Source organism: Microtus ochrogaster, chromosome 5, assembly GCF_000317375.1.
Source record: "Microtus ochrogaster isolate Prairie Vole_2 chromosome 5, MicOch1.0, whole genome shotgun sequence".
Taxonomy (NCBI): Eukaryota; Metazoa; Chordata; class Mammalia; order Rodentia; family Cricetidae; genus Microtus; species Microtus ochrogaster.
In genome coordinates, this window is record NC_022012.1 from 52,821,033 (window position 1) to 52,840,483 (window position 19,451).

At 40.1% G+C, this 19,451-nt stretch overlaps 1 protein-coding gene across 1 annotated transcript in view; it reads left to right on the plus strand.

The window, feature by feature from the left end:
• Nucleotides 1-19,451, plus strand: part of Cep162 (centrosomal protein 162) — an 83,121-nt gene that overhangs the window by 33,990 nt on the left and 29,680 nt on the right. The window contains exons 12-18 of the mRNA XM_013346420.2: nt 863-1,145; nt 2,182-2,443; nt 9,506-9,636; nt 9,916-10,143; nt 10,657-10,797; nt 12,349-12,461; nt 14,340-14,445. Coding sequence (XP_013201874.1) covers nt 863-1,145; nt 2,182-2,443; nt 9,506-9,636; nt 9,916-10,143; nt 10,657-10,797; nt 12,349-12,461; nt 14,340-14,445 — 1,264 coding nt within the window. The remainder of the gene's footprint in view (nt 1-862; nt 1,146-2,181; nt 2,444-9,505; nt 9,637-9,915; nt 10,144-10,656; nt 10,798-12,348; nt 12,462-14,339; nt 14,446-19,451) is intronic.

Genomic DNA, 19,451 nt, shown 5'->3' on the forward strand with positions numbered 1-19,451 from the left:
CCCAAAGCTAGGTCTCCTGGCGCCGAAGATCAGGCCTCTGTGCTGGATGGGCAGGTCGCAAACCCAGACATTTCTTTTCAGGGAAGATCTTAACCTGCGGCTGTGTGGGGAGTGAGAATCATGGCGACTCTCTATGATTTTATTTTGAAATTTCCCTATGCTGTGGTTATTTCTATGCTTTTGGTATTTATACTCCTTGATTTCTTGTCATAAATTATAGTCACTTTAAAGTCTTACAGAAATATATAAAAAATTCCTCTACTTCGAATACATGTTGATATAGTCCAGGCAGTAGTGGCGCATGCCTTTAATCCTAGCGCTAAGGCAGAGGCAGGTATCTCTGTGAGTTCAAGGCCAGCCTAGTCTGCAGAGTGACCAGTATAGCCAGAGCTGTTACACAGAGAAACTCTGTCTTGAAAAACAAAACAAAATACGTGTTGACTTAGTAAGAAATTGTGGGTAAAAATTATTGTGCTGCGTTAAAATTATCCGAAATTAGTGGGGCATAATGGCACATGCTTATAATCTCAGTAGCTGTCAGAGGTGGAGGCGGGAGGATCGGGAGTTCAGGATCATCTACTAATCCCAGCATGAAGGCAGAGGCAGGTATTATCTCTGTGAGTTAGAAGCAAGCCTGGGCTCCATGAGACCCTGCCTCAAAAGAACAGAAAAAAAGTATAAACAGTTACATGATAACCCGTGAGTATCCTAGGCTAATGGTGTTGTGTTGTATGGCATGTTTAACAGTGTAACTTCGTTTGAATAGTTACAGCTCATGTCTGTACAAATATGAGTGGATAACTGAGGAACTTGAGGACTTAGGTTACATGCAGTTTTTATTGTGTTCTACTTTGTTCTGTAGCCTTAAGAAAGCAGCTGACAGTAAAGAAGGGGAACCTAGGAACTGTTCACCTCTTAAGATGAATGGAAACACTGTGTCTCAAGACCCCACCCACGTGAGCCAATTTCCCCACAAACACGAGGAGAATGTGGCTTTACCCAAGACAGCAGGTGAGAGCATGGGTGGCGGCTGTCCAGCATCAACTGCTATGGAAGATCATTTGGACAAAGTGTACCTTGAGATTTTGAAGAAAAAAACAACTGTTAACCCTTCACTATTACCTCAGGATGACAAAACCAACCAGGTAAGAAGTATGCGCTTAAGCTGTGGGGCTGCTGACGTCAGCTGTGGGTGGGACTTCTTTTTTTCTTTAATTTATGTATTTATTAAAGATTTCCATTTCTTCCCCACCACCGCCTCCCATTTCTCTCTTCCTCCCTCCTCAGCCCGAAGAGCAATCAGGGTTTCCTGCCCTGTGGGAAGTCCAAGGAACCCCACCTCCATCCAGGTCTAATAAGTTGAGCATCCAAACTGCCTAGGCTCCTACAAAGCCAGTACGTGCAGTAGGATCAGAAACCCATTGCCATTGTTCTTGAGTTCTCAGTAGTCCTCATTGTCCTCTATGTTCAGAGAGACCGGTTTTATCCCAGGCTTTTTCAGACCCAGGCCAGCTGGCCTTGGTGAGTTCCCAATAGAACATCCCCATTGTCTCAGTATGTGGGTTCACCCCTTGCGGTCCTTAGTTCCTTGCTCATGCTCTCTCTCCTTCTGCTCCTGATTTGGACCTTGAGAATTATGTCCGGTGCTCCAATGTGGGTCTCTGTCTCTGTCTCCTTTCATCGCCTGATGAAGGTTAATATTCAGGAGGATGCCTATATGTTTTTCTTTGGGTTCTCCTTATTTAGCTTCTCTAGGATCACTAATTATAGGCTCAATGTCCTTTGTTTGTGGCTAGAATCCAAATATGAGTGAGTACATCCCATGCTCCTTTTTTTGGGTCTGGCTTACCTCACTCAGGATAGTGTTTTCTATTTCCATCCATTTGTATGCAAAATTCAAGAAGTCCTTGTTTTTTACTGCTGAGTAATACTCTAATATGTATATATCCCATACTTTCTTCATCCATTCTTCCATTGAGGGGCATCTAGGTTGTTTCCAGGTTCTGGCTATTACAAACAATGCTGCTATGAACATCGTAGAACATATACTTTTGTTGTATGATAGGGCATCTCTTGGGTATATTCCCAAGAGTGGTATTGCTGGGTCCAGGGGTAAGTTGATCCCGAATTTCCTGAGAAAGTTCATTCCGATACTAAAGAGCTTGTTCTTGTTGTATACAGACTTCAAAGACTCGGTTCAGTGCTGGGGAAGAGGGACCTGTAACTGGCAAGCAGGTTCCATACAAGAAGGCCAGAAGTGCCCCTCCTTTGCTTAAGAGAAAGCCGCAGAGTGGACTGTATGTATCAACTCGGAGCTCAGGCTACAGCAAACCCAGTTCGCCACTACAATTATTTTCTGCTTTTGAAAAGAAATCTTCAAAGGACAATATAAAAAGTAAAAATGTGAGATCTATTCCCACGTCAAGTCAATTCAGGAAAAAAGGTAAGAATACATTTCTTTCAAGGTAGAGTTTGACATATATATAGCATATTATTTCATTTTCTTTGTTTTTTTCTGTGTATTCCTTTTAGAATAAGTGTGTAGTGTATAGCTATTGAGCTAGGATAGTAGCAATGAAGATAGTGAAAAGTGGTTGATGAAAAAATGTTTAAAGGTAGAACCGGTAATATAAAAATCTAGTTTGGGTCACTGTAGTTTTTGGTCCAGGCAACTGAAGGAATGGAGCAGACGCTCCCTGAGGTCAGACAAATGGAGGTACGCTCTGGGCTGAGAGGAAGGGGAAATGACAACTTTGAGATGACTGTTCTGACTTACAAACAGTGATAAAGAGTAGGCATTTAGATTGAAAGTCTGCCGTCCAAGAGGAAGTGTAAACTGAAGATACCATTTGAGAACTTACTAAAGACCAGAAGAGGCGTTTTTATAAGCACTGACAGAGCAGGAGGATGTTCTTGTTACCTCTTTCTGTTGTTATGATACAAAAGCAACTTGGGGAAGAAGAATTTGCACTCACTTATAGGCCACAGTCGTCCTTGTGGCAAGCCAAAGCAGGGACTTGAAGCAGAATGCACACAGGTGCACAGCTTACTGACCTGGTTGTCCTGGATTTCTCAGCAGCCTTTCTTACACATCCGGGGTCTCCCTGCCTAGGGGTTGCACCTCCCACAGTGGACCCTTCTACTTCTTAGTAGTCAAGGAAATGCCCCGCAGACATGCCATCCACAGACCAATCTGTTGGAGGCAACTCCTTAATGGAAGTTCCTTCTTTCCATTTGACCCTTAAGGCTGTGTCTTTTGGCAGCTGAAGCTATGACAGGATTACTAGAGGGTAAACGCAAACAGGCTCACTCTAGCCCATCAAACAGAACAAAAGGGATCTGCAAGGCAGGCAGAGTGAGGGAGGAGAACCCTGACAGAACCTTCAGTCTAGGGAAGATGTAGCTCAAGGAGCATCTCTTCTGCCATTTGTTGCCCACAGGGGAAGAAGCTGAACTAAGAACTGCTCTTCAGTTTTAGCAAGTTGGTGGCCATCAGCGGTAGAGGTCAGTTTCCTGGCAGAGCTGACTGCAAGGCAGATTGAGTAGGCAAGAATGTGGATAGAATTAGTGCTTAAAGTAATAGGACGTTCTGGAGGAAAGTTCTTGTGAAAGGCAGAAGATGGAGCAGAAGCTGACTTGGAAGGAGTTGAGAGACAGTTAGGGGGCCACCACAGTAGCGCTGTGGGTAAAGACATTTGCCACTCCAGCCTTAGCATCCTAAGTTAGTCCTGAAGGAGAGAACTAGCTCCTAAAAGTTGTTTTCTGGCTCTACACCTCCACACACTTACACACATACTGCACATGTCTGCCCTTAAGAAAGAAAGAATGGACAGTGTGGTAGATAGAGGGAATAGTTGCCAGGGCAGTGTCCTTGACTTAGAACTATAATGGTGCACAGTAGGACTTCATTACCTAGGAATGTGGACAGTTCTGAGTTCTAGGAATTGTGGAAGCACAGGAAGAGAGCACCAGCTGGCAGCCGGATAGATGTGAGAGGGAGGAAGTGTGACTGTTACCTCTGTCTGCTTCATTCTTCTCAGAATCAAACACTGTGCCATCACAGAGCAGTGAAGAGGGAAAGAAGGGAAGATATGAAGTAAGCTTCCAAGTGATTACTGAGCTGGAGGTTAGAAGGTCATTGCATAATTGGAAGTGAACCTAGGTCACACCAATGTGAGTGAGCAGCTAAGAGCAAGGAACATTAAGGAACCAAAGTCAAGGAGTTGGCAGAGTCTGAGTATGTTGAAGTCACTGCACATGAAGACAAGTGTCATAGTGATTGAGAAGCTATCAGTGTAAATGATTGAAGGCAACAATATTTTTATGAGTAAACTAATATTCTAAACTTGTTTTCCATATTTCAAAATCTTAAAGTATTTGTGACTATCAGAATCAAAACACATTACTCATTTTTGTACTAAAACATGCAGTGGTAGACTGCACCAGGCTTTTTCTTTTGAGCTGCCAACCAGTTCCCAGATCATGACACAGAGACTTAGGAATGCTTGGCCTTAGCTTAGGTTCCTTTCTTGCTAGCTCTTATAACTTAACCTATTTTTTTTCATTTACATTTTGTCTCGGGAATTTTTACCTTTCTCTCTGTATGTCCTACCCTGTGTCTGCTGACTGCCAGCTGCTTCGCTGGCCCAGGGCATCTTCCTCTCTTGCTCCCCATTATCTCTTCTTTCTTATTATACCTCTCTGCTTGGCAGCCCCGGTTATCCTTCTCCTGCTTAACTATTGACCATTCAGCTTTTTATCAGACCATTCAGGTTCCTTTGGCAGGCAAGGTGAAACAAATGTAACACCTCTTTACATCTTTAACAAAGGCAGCAGAAACAAATGTGACACACCTCCTCATAGTTAAAGTAATATTCCACAGCACAGACAAACGTAACACATCTTTGCCTGGCTAAAATAATATTCCACAACAGTGGACCTGTTCTTTCACTGAACTACTGTAGTATCTCATTAGACTGTTCAGTATGGGTTTTTTGTATTTGTCTCTTTATTGATAATCTGCCCAGTGTAGCTTTAATTTTACTCAGAACTGTAATTATTTTGGAATAATTGTTACAGGTTGGGTTCCTTGGGAAGCACAGTAGGGCAGTTCAGATCAATCATAGGTTAGAATAAAAATTAAGCCCAGTTGCTTAACCAAATGAAAGTCTTTTGTCTTTGATGTGACTGTGAGCCCAGAGATAGGGAGCTGAGATATACAGCTGGGAAAGGAACCAGATAGATCCCATCTTTCCTGTTGCAGAATCCATACTATGCCGGGTTATATGCATGTGAGAATACAGGTGCTCATTGAGGCCAGAGGTGTCAGATGCCCTGGAGTTGGAGTTACCAGTGATTGTGAGCCACCTCATGTGGGTTTCAGGAAGCAAACTTAGGTCCTCTGCAAGAAAAATAAATAGATGCTCTTATCCACTGAACCCTTTCCCCAGCTCCCTTTGTCTCCATTCTTACACAGTGATGTCTGTCTCCACGTTCTGCCATGAGGTGGAATGACAGTAGAGCAGCCAGATATACGGTGCTTTCATTAGAATCGCTTCCCTGAAACCCTTCACCTAGGAACCTTTTGTGTCCATCTTTGACTAAAACTTGTTGCCACCCCAGTTTGCATACAGTTCGGGGTGCAGTCAGTCCCTGTGATCTAAGCACATTGCTGCCCATGTAGAATTAGGTGTCTGTTAGAGGGGAGGAAGTGGAGGTTAGTGGCTAGCAGACTTGTCATGTGGGGGCTGCCTGTTTATTCTAGCTACCTTTTATTTAGCATTTCATGTTTATGCTTTCTTTTGTAAAGTAATACTGTTTAAAAAGAAAACTTGCTGATGAGTAAAAATTCAAAAATAGGGAAAAACAGGAAAAAGAAAAGGTAACAAGAAATACTGTGCCGTGCTAAATGCTGAATCAGGCTTTTCTCTGTGTGTGTCTTAAACAAGAGAACAAATGGGTGGGTGGACAGCAGAAGTAGATAAATGGACTGAATATTTTCTAAGAGTAATATCCGAAAATGCCAGGTGAAACCCATTAGTTTAAATACTGACCTAAAACTCAGTTTCTAAAAAATGATGTGATCACACTTTAAGTTTTTTTTATTTTTTTTAACTTCTTAATTTATTTTATATGTTTAGCCCACATGTGTGTATGTGCACCATTTGCATGCTGGCACATGAGGGGGCCAGAAGAGAGCATTGGACCTCCCAGAATTGCAGTTAGAGACGTTTGTGTGCCACCAGCTGGGTGCTGAGCATCGAACCTGAGTGCTATGGAAGAGCAGCCAGCGCTTTTCACCACAGAGTCATCTCCTGGCCCCTACAAGTTCTTAAATATATTAGATGTAGATTTCTTAAATCTCCAAGGAGATAAACTTCATCCTTCAAAATTACATGTTCTAAGACATCCCCTTAAGAAATAGATTTTGATAACTGCTGAGAGATTGCTTACGCCACATTATTGTTTCCTGGCTTTATTTTCAATTTCATGTATTGCCAATCACTTCCTTCCCTTCTGTGAAATATGAAGTAATATATTCTGCATCCCCATGCCACCCAACCAGGGGTTTTACTTTTTCAAGGTATATTTTTCTCTTGCAACCATATCTCTCTCAGTTTGGAGATTTCGTTTTTGCTTCTAGTTATGAAGTAAATTGAATGTCTGTTACCAATAGTGACGTCAATGTGGAATTACTTTGGTTCATTTCTTTATGATTGAATGTGACTAATGCATTGATTCTTCAAAGAGGACTTTAGAGTTCTAATTCTGCAGGGCTTTTCTGTTTGAATTTTCATATTAAGAAATTTCCATTTCTTAGGTAAGGGGGGAAATAGCAGATAGATGTCTTACAGAGGACTTGGTTCCGTTGCCAGCATGTAGCTCACAACTGTCTGTACCTCTAGTACTAGAAGATTCAGTGTCCACTTCTGGCCTCTTTGGGGCACCAGACACAAACATGGTACATAGATATATATTCCATAAACACTCATACCTATGGAAAAAAAGATTCAGGAATGGAAATTCTGTTGTAAATAGACTGGCAGGTTGAATGTCTACATACAGAACCACCTGTTTGTAGCTGCCTAGTCCTCAGAGAGTCGGGTGCTGGCGGGACACTCCTAGCCCTTGTCATGGAATAACCTGCCGGTGATTGGAAGGGATCATATGCTGCGCTTGCAGTGACTCAGTCTTTTTGGATGCTTTAAGACATTTATTATGAAACACACTAAGTATGATGACGACTGTAAGGAAAACCTTTATATGCCTACAAAAAAAGATAGAAACGAATCTTTTTGTGAGGAAGTATTGAATTATTTTCTTTTAGCTTTTCTGTATTTTCCAAATATCTGAAGATAGTTTTAATTTAAAAAATACATTTAAACAAATCTTGAGGAAATAATAGTAAAAAAAATGAGGCTATTTATTTACCTTTAAAGCAGCTGGATAACGTTCATAGAGTGTTAAGCCTGACACATTTGAATGTGGGCTCTAAGATTCCACAGAAGCTCTCACCTATTTCCCCTTCCTAGGGCGATGCATTTGTGTTTCTCTTAAGGTTCTTCTTGCCACCTAGCTCGTCTGGGACTGTGGACTGTAGCCTGGTTGTCCTTTGCTTTACATCTACTATCCACTTAGGAGTGAGTGCGTACTGTTTGTCTTTCTGGGTCTGGGTTACCTCACTCAGGATGATTTTTTCTAGTTCCATCTATCTGCCTACATGATGTCATTGTTTTCTACTGCTGAGTAGTAATCCATTGTGGAAATGTACCACATAGTCTTTATCCATTCTTTGGTTGAGGGGCATCTAGGCTGTTTCCAGGTTCTGACTATTATGAATAATGCTGCTATGAATATAGTTGAGCAGATGTCCTTGTTGTGTGATTGAGCATCCTTTGGGTATATGCTTAAGAGTGGTATTGCTCCTGGGTAAACTGGGGGAGCGGGGGTGGAGAGGGAATGGGGGATGAGAACAGAAGGAATGGGATGGTCAAGTTGGGGGAGGGATAGAGAGGGAGAACAGTAAAGGAGGCATCTTGATAGAGGGAACCATTGTGGGGTTAGGGAGAAACTTGGTGCTAGGGAAACTCCCAGGAATCCACAACAATGACCCTGGCTAAGATTCCTAGCAATTATGGAGAGGGTGCCTGCATAGGCCTTCTCCTGTAATCAGATTGGTGATTAACCTAATTGTCATCATAGAACCTTCATCCAGTAACTGATGGTTTCGAAACAGATGCAGAGATTCATAACCAGGCACTGGGCCAACCTCCAGGAGTCCAGTCGAAGAGAGGGAGGAGGGATTATGTGAGCAAGAGGGGGTAAATTAGATCATGATGGGGAAACCCATGGAGACAGCTGACAACTGGTACCTCTGCATGTGACCAAACTAGGCCCTCCGAATGTGGGTAACAATTGTGTGGCTTGGTCTGTTTATGGGACCCCTGGCAGTGGGACCAGGGTTTATCCTTGATGCACAAACTGGCTTTTGTGGAGCCCATTCCCTATGGTGGATACTTGCTCAGCCTTCATGCAGTGGGGATGGCTAGGCTTAGTTAGCTCCCCACGGGAGGCCTTAACCTCTCTGAGAAATGGATGGGGTTTGGGGAATGTGGGGGGGGAGTGGGAGGAGACGAGGGAGGGGGAACTGTAGTTGGTATATAAAATGAATTTTTAAAATATTGCATAGAAGCATCTGCCTACATTGTTTGTTGCTAACCGAATAGTATATACTGGCTTCAGAATTTCATCTATCTTTGGAGTTTAAAAGTTACTGTAAAAACAGAAAATTAGGCCAAACATATTAGTCACATTCTTTTCTAATTTGCTAGATGATGCTACTGGATTAGAACAGTATTGTTAGTCTTTGAAATCAGACTTAGGTTAGGCGTTATGGTATCTCTGCAATGTGCATTGCTCCATTGATTCTGTGATTCCCTCTCACACACTGAGTATCAAGAGTGCTCAAGACACAGTGACTCTGAACTTAAATTCTTCATGCTTACCAGCTGCTCTTTCTGATCCATTATGTGGCCATCCTGACTGTGATCCTCTTACAACATAATTTGTTAAAAGTGTTAAAGTCTGCCGGGCGATGGTGGCGCACGCCTTTAATCCCAGCACTCGGGAGGCAGAGGCAGGCGGATCTCTGTGAGTTCGAGACCAGCCTGGTCTACAAGAGCTAGTTCCAGGACAGGCTCCAAAGCCACAGAGAAACCCTGTCTCGAAAAACCACAAAAAAAAAAAAAAGTGTTAAAGTCTTGAAGTTATCCTGATTCATCGTCTCCTCACCTTATTTAGCTCCATCTGTGGATGTTGATTGTGGGTGACTGCTGGGGTGCAGTGACCACAGCGAAAGGACCATGCGGGGGGGGGTGCCTCAGCCTGTGTTGCGATCTATGTTTTACCTCCACATTGCCACTGTCCTCATTTATTGCCCATCATTGCTGAATGCACATTCAGCCTTGCTTTTATGATGCTTCCTTCTGTTGTCTATAATGTTTAGAAATATTATCTGGAACAAAACTCATCAAGCCTGCAGTTTTGAATAAGCCATCCCCGCAAAGTAAAGGTAGCCTAGCTACACCTAAGAGGCCAGACGACTCCACAGCTGACTCCTCTGTCCAGTTCCAGACTGTAAGTATTGAAGTTCATATTAATATTTCTAATTTTCATATTTTAAAATCATTTTAAAATTAGATTATAAATGTTTTAATTGCATACTTAAGAAAATATCATAATTGAAGTTGATTAATGTGTACAGATATGAAATTTCTTTTCCGTATTCACATCATCCTCACTGGTTTCTTTGTACTCGAGCGTTGTTACCATGTCATTGCCAGTCTCTGTCTCTCTGTTTGGATTCTGGTCCTAACCATGCAGCTCATGTAATGAAGTCCTGCTTCTTTTCTAAAGGAGCCTTCAGGATCCTCTGGTGAGAACAGAGAGAAAGAATTACTTATGTTGAAAAGAGCTCAGGATGCAGAGGAAAAATGGAGGGGCGCACAAGCCCTAATTGAGCAAATTAAAATCACATTCTCAGAGAAGGAGAAGGAGCTGGAGAACACCCTGGGAAACCTTAAGAGACAGCAGGAAGGAGAGCTCTTCAAACTGAACCAGGAAAATTACATTCTTCAGGCCAAGGTACCAAATGTACTGTTCTGGTTTCCTTTCTTATATATTAAAATAAATAAATAAATAAATAAATAAACAAATAAATAAATAAATAAAAGCAATTATGCTTCCTTTCAAATTCCTTGTTATCCTGGTACCTGGAGTTGTTCACCTTGATGTATTTGCTGTATACAATACAGACTTGGTTCTTGGTTCTCTCCAGAGTGAATTGAAATCAAACATGGCCCATTTTGATGATTTTCCTGTATTAGCTGTTCTTTTGGAAACAAGTCAATGAGTTCCTTTACCCTTCAGAGAAATGAGAGTTCCAACAAGAGCTGTAATAGAAGATCTGGAACCAGAGTCACAACAGTGTTTGTGAGTTCCTCTCTCACCAGCAAAGCACTGTGCTGACTTGACAGTGTCATGGCACTCCCCAGGACAGCCATAATGGAGGTTGTGTGGGTCTGAGAACCTCTGGCTTCCTCACGTCTTTCTTCATTCTCTGTTTGCAAATAAAGCAATTTATTCATTTTCTTAAAGTTAAGTAGCTTTGAAGAAACAAGCAGAAAACAGAGGTGGCTACAGCTTGGAGAAACATCTGATCCCATCACTGGAGAAAAACTGAAACAAATTCAAAAAGAAATACAAGAACAAGAGACACTTCTTCAGGGATATCAGCAGGTGAGACAGTTCTTCAGCCTCTGATGGCTTTGCTTTTGACTCTTTAATTATAAATGTAAGGTATATTAAAATACTGCTGTGGTCATTTCACATGCAGATAGAAGTAAGGTAGTAAGTAATTTGACCAGTGTTCTTCCCCTACCTTTTCCCTCTCCTCGTCCTTCCTTCCCGCCCTCTCTCCTGTGCTCTGGAACTCACTATATAGTCCAGGTGGTCCTCAAGGTTGTGATCCACCTCCCAAGTGCTGGGTGCAGGCATGCACTTTCCTGCCCAGTTGGCCTGCACATTTATTAGCCAGAGTAAAGTAGCTAAGAGCATCAATTCTGGTTTAAATAAAAGCCTAGTTTTAAGTCTTAACTCTAACACCTGCTGTGGGGCCATGTCCAACCCTCTCACCTTCCTCTGTCTTTATGTGTAGGGATAATAAGACAAGGGAATAGTGAAATTCAAAATGAAACAATACAAACCAGCCCCCTAACCTGGAATACAGTAACCAGTCAGAAACTGTTGCATGCTATTTTGATAGCCATGTTCCTTAGAAATGAGCATATTTCCCTTAGCTTCTACACAGTTTGTAATAGGTTGTGACTAGTCTTGCTATTGTTTTCAGCCATCAGTCTGCTCTCAAGTGCTGCTGCCTCAAGGATGAGCTTCTTTTTGTTTAGTGTGAGCTGTTGAAAGTGGCAGGTTTAAGATGTAGCTTCCTTTTCTGCCTCCTCTCGTCTTCCACCTCATTAAAGTTCCCTTTTACAACTATAATCTGAGCTTTGCGCCTCTCTTCATCAGCCAGAGAAGCCTGGGGAAACCATTTTCACCACACAAGATGGTCTGCCTCAGTTTAGGGAGACCATTGAGATCCTCATCCCCTGTCTTATCCTGCCATACAGAGAGGGACTTTAAGATTTCACAGGCTCTAAATATGTCAGCTGTCCCCTCAGAAGACAATACACAAGTTCCTTGTGTGTGTTGACATGCCATCGGCCAGGCACTAGTTCACATATGCTGTGATAATCCATAGTTTTTGTTACCACCTCAAAAGCCTTTAGTGTTCAGAAAATTCTCAATATAAAGTGAGGTCAGTGTGTCAGAGCTCTAATCACAGATTCATCTGTTCCCTATCTAATCACCCCGCTGTTAGAAGTCAGGCTCCTGGGATTTTCCTCTAGTCCTGATGTTTTTCCTTTCTGGCCAGAACCAGAACTGGGATATAGTCCTGCTGGGCTTTCTCACCCCAGCCCACACGTAAGGCTAGGCTTCTCCATCTCTCTTTTGCCTTTACTCTGGTCAAATTCAGTGTATCGCTCTGACATTAGACTCTTCAGTTTGGAGAATTCTATAACTTCTTTGCATGTTTCTAAAATTTTTAACATTTTAGAAAGAGTTATGTCTAGAGAAGTTGACTTCTAAGATAATAAAAGATATGTGAAAAGGGTTTTATAAAATTAAAAGCTAAGGAAATTGTAAAGACCACCTAAGTGACTTATCTATGCCTCTTCATGTCACAAAGTACTGCTAACTTTTAGCTGAAATCATTTTTCTGTTTTTAAAAAGGAAAATGAAAGGTTGTATAATCAAGTAAAAGATCTCCAGGAACAAAATAAGAAAAACGAAGAGCGAATGTTTAAGGAAAATCAGAATTTATTTAGTGAGCTAGCCTCTTTAAAGTAAGTTCTTTTGAATTTCTGACACTTAAATATACTTAACTCTTTCTAAGCATATTGGTACCATATTACTAAAGAGGTTTTTTCTTAGAAATGGTAAATACTTTTACATGTATCTGTTTTCATTTGTACACTGATTTCCTGTCTCGTAAATGTTACATTGCATACCAGAGGATTTTTCTTTCAATAATTGATAGCTAGTATATACTCCAGTATTCTCAGTGTATCCATATGTGAGTTTGACATTGCTTTCAAAGAACTGAAAATAGAGCACTTGCCTTTGTTGGTAAATAACTGGTCCCTAAACAATGATTTGACTAATAATACAAAAGTAAAAAATAAATCCACAGTATCAGCTTGTTCTTGGGTTCTGTAGAAACAGAATAACTATAGAATAACTCTGGAAAGAGAAAAAAAACATAATTCTAGAAAAAGAGAAAGAAAGTGAAAAAGGAGAGGGAGAGGATGCAAAGAGTATGATCTCAGCTGGACCCTGAGGCCGCGAGGGAGCCCTAGAAAATAGACCACGCCGCAGTTTGTACCTCTGACTGGGATGTAGCTGGGAGGGAACTCAGAACATCTTCTGGGTCAAAGGCTGTTGTTTAGATGAACTTATTTGTTCCAAGTAACAACCTATGAATTGTTACTATCCAACAATCTGACACTCACCACAGAGCCGTGGCCACCAGAGCCTGCTTACTCATGCCCAACCCTGGTCCATTACCTTACTAGTGGAAGAACAAACACCAAACCTACAATCAGGGACATATGAGGGCACTGTCTTCCACTAGGAAATGATTGTTTAGTACATTCCACATAAATGTCCAATTATTCAGGATACTACCAGAAGTTTTGGTGACCATGAATATCACGGATACTAACCATATTTATTAACAGGCTCTCGTTTTTAGATGACTTATAACATGAAAAGTGTAGCCATTCGTGTAAAAGAGAAAAATATATGTAATATACAGAAGTGAGAGCTATACAGATTGGTGAACAGAGAGAAGGAGGGAAGGAGAGAGAGAAAGAAAAAGAGAGTTTTAATGTCCCTTTCTCTTATTCAGAGTGGCCCCAAAGCCAGGTATGTTGTTCTGATGCTTGAAGATACTTACATCTTCTTGTAAGATGCTTCTCATAAGATCCGATCTGAACTGGAGATGTAGCTCAGTTGGTGAGGTCTGGGTTAGGTTCAGTCCCCAGTACCACATGCACTAGTCCTGGTATGCATGCCTGTAGTTGCAGTACTCTGGAGGGAGGCAAGAGGCTTGGAAGTTCAAGGTCATCCACAGCCATAAAACAGCTTAGTCTAGTTTGAACTCTGTGTCAGATATTAGATAAGTAAACATAACTTTTAAAATACCACATTTTTACTCCCTGGCTTCTAGGAAGAACTATTCCTAAATCCCAAATTAAGTGGACTAGCATTATAAAATAATGAACAGATAATTATTTAAATAATTTATTTAAAACATAGATTTTTCTTGAAAAAAAGTCTAAAATTTGAATCTGAGGTCCAGATATGTTTCTGGTTTTGTTTCTATGTATTAAATTGAGATTTGTATTTGTCAGATCAAAGGAATCATTCAGCAGCAGTGAGACTAGGAGTACAGAAAGCTCTAGAAAAATGGTAACACTTATTTTTTTTTTTAGAATTAAAAACAAGTATTTTTAAATTTCAGTTAAACCAAAAATCTTAGTATTTCTGTTCTTCTAAAGTAGAAAAATATAGGCATTTCTCTCAAGTCTACTTTCCTTTAACATGTCCATACTTTCATCTTTTTCCTCTAGTGATACATATAGTGTGAGTTCATTAGAATATTTTGTATTAAAGGAATACCTTGTCTTATAAAGCCTTTTTTTTTTAATTTTAAAAATCAGAGAACAGGTGCACAAAAATCATTTCCTGTCTCAAGTAGTTGAAAACGTGGAACCCATGAAAAACCAGAGTTTCACAGATCTGCTAGCAGAATTACGGGCGGTGCAGGTAAGTTGAGTAAGGATTTAAACTATTGAGGTTGGTAAAGTTATCATAGAAATTTCAGGGTTATAGAAAAGTATGTTTGTAATAAATATATAAATAAAAATATATTTAAAGATATTTAAAATTAAGAAGTATCTAAGATTAGCATTTAGTATTCCTGTGACTTTAATGTACAGAAAACCTTGGAAACGGGTTGAAATGGCCCCCACTCTACAGTGTAACCTCTCCTCAGGCGTTTACCACGTAGAGCCAGAGCAGAGTCCTTGCATTTGGAGCACGTATATACTTTATTTCAAACAGATTCCTAGGGCTGTAAAGATGGCCCAGGTGTTGGTACAGAATACGTGGCTACTCTTGCGGAAAACCCAAGTTCAGTTCTCAGTATCCACTTCAGGCGGTTCACATATCACCTCTAACTCCATTTCCAAAGGATCCAGTACCCCTGACATCCAAGGGCCCCTTCACTCATGTACGCACACACTTATACATGTAATTAAAAATAAATCTTGAAAAAACAAATTCTTCACTGTGGTAATACACTGTGTGCTGAAATAGGAAAACAGTAGGGAGGTAATTTCCTTTTCAATTTTTTCCCAAAGTACTCAGTGCATGTCTGAACAGCAGACTGTGTATTGTAAATATTGTATCCCAGATACCCAAGATAAAAGTGGAGACTGGTTGGTGGTCTTAGTTCCCGGACAATCTCCTTCCTGAAGTCCTTTCCTGTGCCTGTATGTTGAAGAGCACTGCCCATGTTTTCTTACAGCAGTTTCAATGTTCCAGGTTTCAGACTGAGATCTTTGATCCATTTCAAATTAAGCTTTGTGCAGGTTAAAAGATCTGGTTTAATAATTTTCATTATTCTACATGTGGACATCTAGGTTTTTTAGTACCATTTGTTGAAAACACTTTCTTCAATGTGTATTTTTTGAAATCTTTCTCAACTACAAGAAGGTTCTAGGTATTTGTATGCAAATTTGGGTCTTTTATTTTGTACAGTTGGTCTACTTGTCTGTCTGTTTATGCTGGTAACATGCTGTTTCTATCACCATGAATCTGCGTGTGTTTTGAAATCTGGAATGGTAATCCCTCCGTGGTTCTTTTTGCTCAGAATTGCTTTGGCAATCTGGGGTCTTTTGTGGTTCCATGTGAATTTTAGAACTTTTTTCTATTTCTGTAAAGATTGAGTATAGGCAAAGACTGCTTGTTCATTTCCTAACTGCTCAGACCTGAATTATCACACAAACTATGTTAATTACAACAGTTTGACATATTAGCTCAGACTTCTTATTAAGTAACTCTTACATCTTAAATTAACCCATTTCTATTAATTTCTGTATTGCCATAAGGCTGTGGCTTACTGAAAAGTTTCTGAGTCCTTCTCCTTCAACAGCTACGTGGCGTCCCTCCTACTCTGCCTACTTTATATCTCTATTCAGATTTCCCATGTGGCTTTACTCTACTAAGCCATTGGCCAGAACAGCTTCTTTAATAACCAATGGTAATAAAACATTCATAACAAACAGAGGGTAACCCCACATCATCTCCCCTTTTCTGTCTAAATAAATAGGAAGGTTTTAACTTTAACATAGTATAATTATATATAACAAAACAGGCATAAAGCATAAAGTTGCAATATTTATATCTACCTTAATTTTCATCATAACTAAGGAAAACTATAACTATCTATTCTTCAACTCTATAAAAGACCCCAGCAGGATATAATATTACCTAAGTTAACAGGAAGTGCATTGTAAGCTACTTCCAAAATTCTAGAATTGACAGAGACATCTAGCTGCCGGGACAGTCATTCAAAGTTCTGTGTAACATTGGGGCCTCCATCATCAGCCTACAGGCCCATAGTATCCGGCAGACATTTCCATGAAGCAGGAAATTTGAAAGAGTGTTTCTCCTCTATTGGCAGTTTATCAGTCACTTTCTTCTGTATCCTAAAGAATGTCTGGCTGACTCATGAAGCAGGGACCCTGAAGGACTGTCTCATCTTTAGGAAACTTTAGCACTCATTTTTCTGTTAGTCCTGCATGTCCACTTCACACAGCGTACCAACAAGCAGTCAAGGCAAAAGCAGTTTCTTGCCCAAATGGCTAGCCTTTTCATATTAAAAGCAAATTCCATAACAAGTGTTTTCAATGCCCATAACCTCTCTGAAGTAATTGGTGCTGCCAGAAGCAGATATGTCTTACTGTTGAGAAAATTCTAAGTTCTTAAAACATTTTAAATGTCATATTCTGTAGGTCTTTGAAAGGGTTGAAGAATACCTATCCATCTGAAATATATCTCTGTACATCTAGAAAACCTAACTAATATGACTTACAAGTTTGACTATCATAGATGACTATTTATTAATCTGTATTTCTTAACTATACATTACATTTTAAATGAGCTGCACAAACATAATACCTTAATCAAGAGCAGAAACATACATATAACAAAATTGACCTTAAATTTGTATCAGTAAGCCAAGATCTATACCATTGTAAAGTATTCATCTCTATAGCACAGCCTCCTTATTTTTTATAGAAATTGACTGACCATTAATCACTTAACAATCAACCCCCTTTAAAACAATGGAATATAAATGAAAACAATCATTTGTAAACAATATTTGGGCATTTGGATGTAGTTTTTTAGTATTTCCTGCTAATTGGGTACACTGTTAATCAGGTCTTTCGTGGGGTAACCTGTGTGCTAGGACCATCTCAGCCAGCAATCCTGAAGCTATCGTAGATGTTGGACCATCTGGACATTTGCTTCAGAGGTCTTGTTTGATCAAACCATATTAGCCAGTAAGGAATCCACAGCTTCCTATTCTCTGTGGAAACAAAAGCAGAACCTCTTTTCCAAAGCAACATATCTTAGACCCAAATTTTGAAGTCAAGATACTTTTAAAATATATATGTTGATTTAGCTTAGCGCCCATACAATGAAATGTCTCTCTGTACTTAGCTCATTCGTATCAAAAAATTCAAAGAATACACAATAATATTCATAATCCAGACTCTGTGTATATTCCATCTTTACATGGCTTATTTTTCTTTATTCTTTTAATCTATGACTGTCTGTACTTATCTCTTTAAAGATTTTCTTTTATTTTTTAAACTATTTTTCTGTCTATACTCTTTCTTCTCTCTCTCTCTTAAGCCTATGTATATTTTTAAAATACACTGTGATCTGTTCAGAGGTTTATTTCTGTCTGAATCCGTCTTTATTGCATATCTGTAATCCTTTTCTGACCAGGAGTGCTTTAAAATGGTAAGCAGTGTGGTTGCAGCAGCCCTAGATGCTATCTCCGCCTCTCTCAGCCTTTCAATATGGCAGAGGTGCCTTTACTGCCAGCTCTGGAGCCTTGCTCACCACCTCAGTTCTGGTAAGCAGTTGACCCGCGCTGCCCACAAACCCCATTCATGTGCTCAGCCTCCTAAAAGAGCCAAAGCTGTTCATGCAACTACCACTAACCAGGAAGTCTTCTTAAAGGAGCTGCACAGTTTTTGAGTTTTAACCACTGAGTCAGGACACCTTCTCTTAAGGAATCATGCCTCTGCTTACTTCTAACAAATAGAGCCCACCCAAGATAATACTGCTACCAAGAAGTCATGCTTAATTCTCTCTCTCTCTCTCTCTGTGTGTGTGTGTGTGTGTGTGTGTGTGTGTGTGTGTGTGTCTAGAATTCCTTCCCAAGCCCTCTCAGGTTTTATGTGGATGTAGTAGGCCCGCGTTGGCATGCCATTTTGTGAATAGAGATTTCTCATTTATTTCCCAGCTGACAAGACCTGAATAATCAAGCAGAATCTATAATTGCAACACTGGCCTATTAGATCAGGCTTCTTATTAAGTAATTCTTACATCTTAAATTAACCCATTTCTATTAATCTGTGTATTGCCATGAGGCTGTGGCTTACTAAAATGTTTGCAGGTCCTTCTTTGGCAGCTACATGGCGCCCCTCCAAATCTGCTTACTTTCTCTATATATCTGTGTTCAGATTTCCTCCCTGGCTTCCTTCTACTAAGTCATTGGCCAAAACAGCTTCTTTAATAACCAATGGTAATAAAACACATTCGTAGCATACAGTGGGGAATCCCACATCCATTGAGATGGAGACTTTGATTGAGATTACACTGCATCTGTAAATAGCTTCCGGTAAAAATGGCCATTTTCACAATATTAATGATACCAACCCATAAGAATGAGCTGTCTTTCCATTCTCTAGCATCTACCTCTTTCTTTAGAGGTTAAAAGTTTTCATTGTATGCACAGTAACTCACAGGGAGGGAAAGTCCTATTTGCCAGGTAGAACCCCTCATACACCGTACTGACATGACGCAGGCCCTGTTTCTGCATCTACACAAACCCAGAGCAGAGTCCTTATCCATTTAGGTATTTACTGTGTGGTTGAATTCAATGACACTTTAAATTCTGGACTACTATAATGAAGTAAGCACTGCTAGATAGCATTTCTAAGTCAGAGTGATTAAACACACAGTATTTTCAGAAAGGTATATGGATTTTGAAAACTTGAAGTTCATACCCTTGAAAAGACATCCATGGACCACACAAATTAAACAATGAAATGAGTCTGAGATGGCTATAAAATCCAAAATGACATTATGCTTTATGAACATACTTACTTTCTTTTGTCAGACTTAATTTAAATCATAACATAGTATAATACAGGATTTGTGAAAATCTGTAGTTTTATTACTATGAGAACAGTTTTAAGTCTGATGTAGTGTGTGTGTGTGTGTTTGTGTGTGTGTGTGTTTGTGTGTGTGTGTGTACACAGAGTACGTGCCATGCCATAAAGTAAGCAGAAATTTTAAGCCAATTTCACAGAAAGTGAGAAGAATCTGTACATGGAGCAGTGTTGTATAAAACAGAGTTTCAAGTTTGTGTGGGCATAGAAGGAAATACTGGGAATCTCTTTCCTGGCTACACACTGGACTCTGAAGGGTAGGCGTGAATTTTTTTTTTTTTTTTTTTTTTTTTTTTT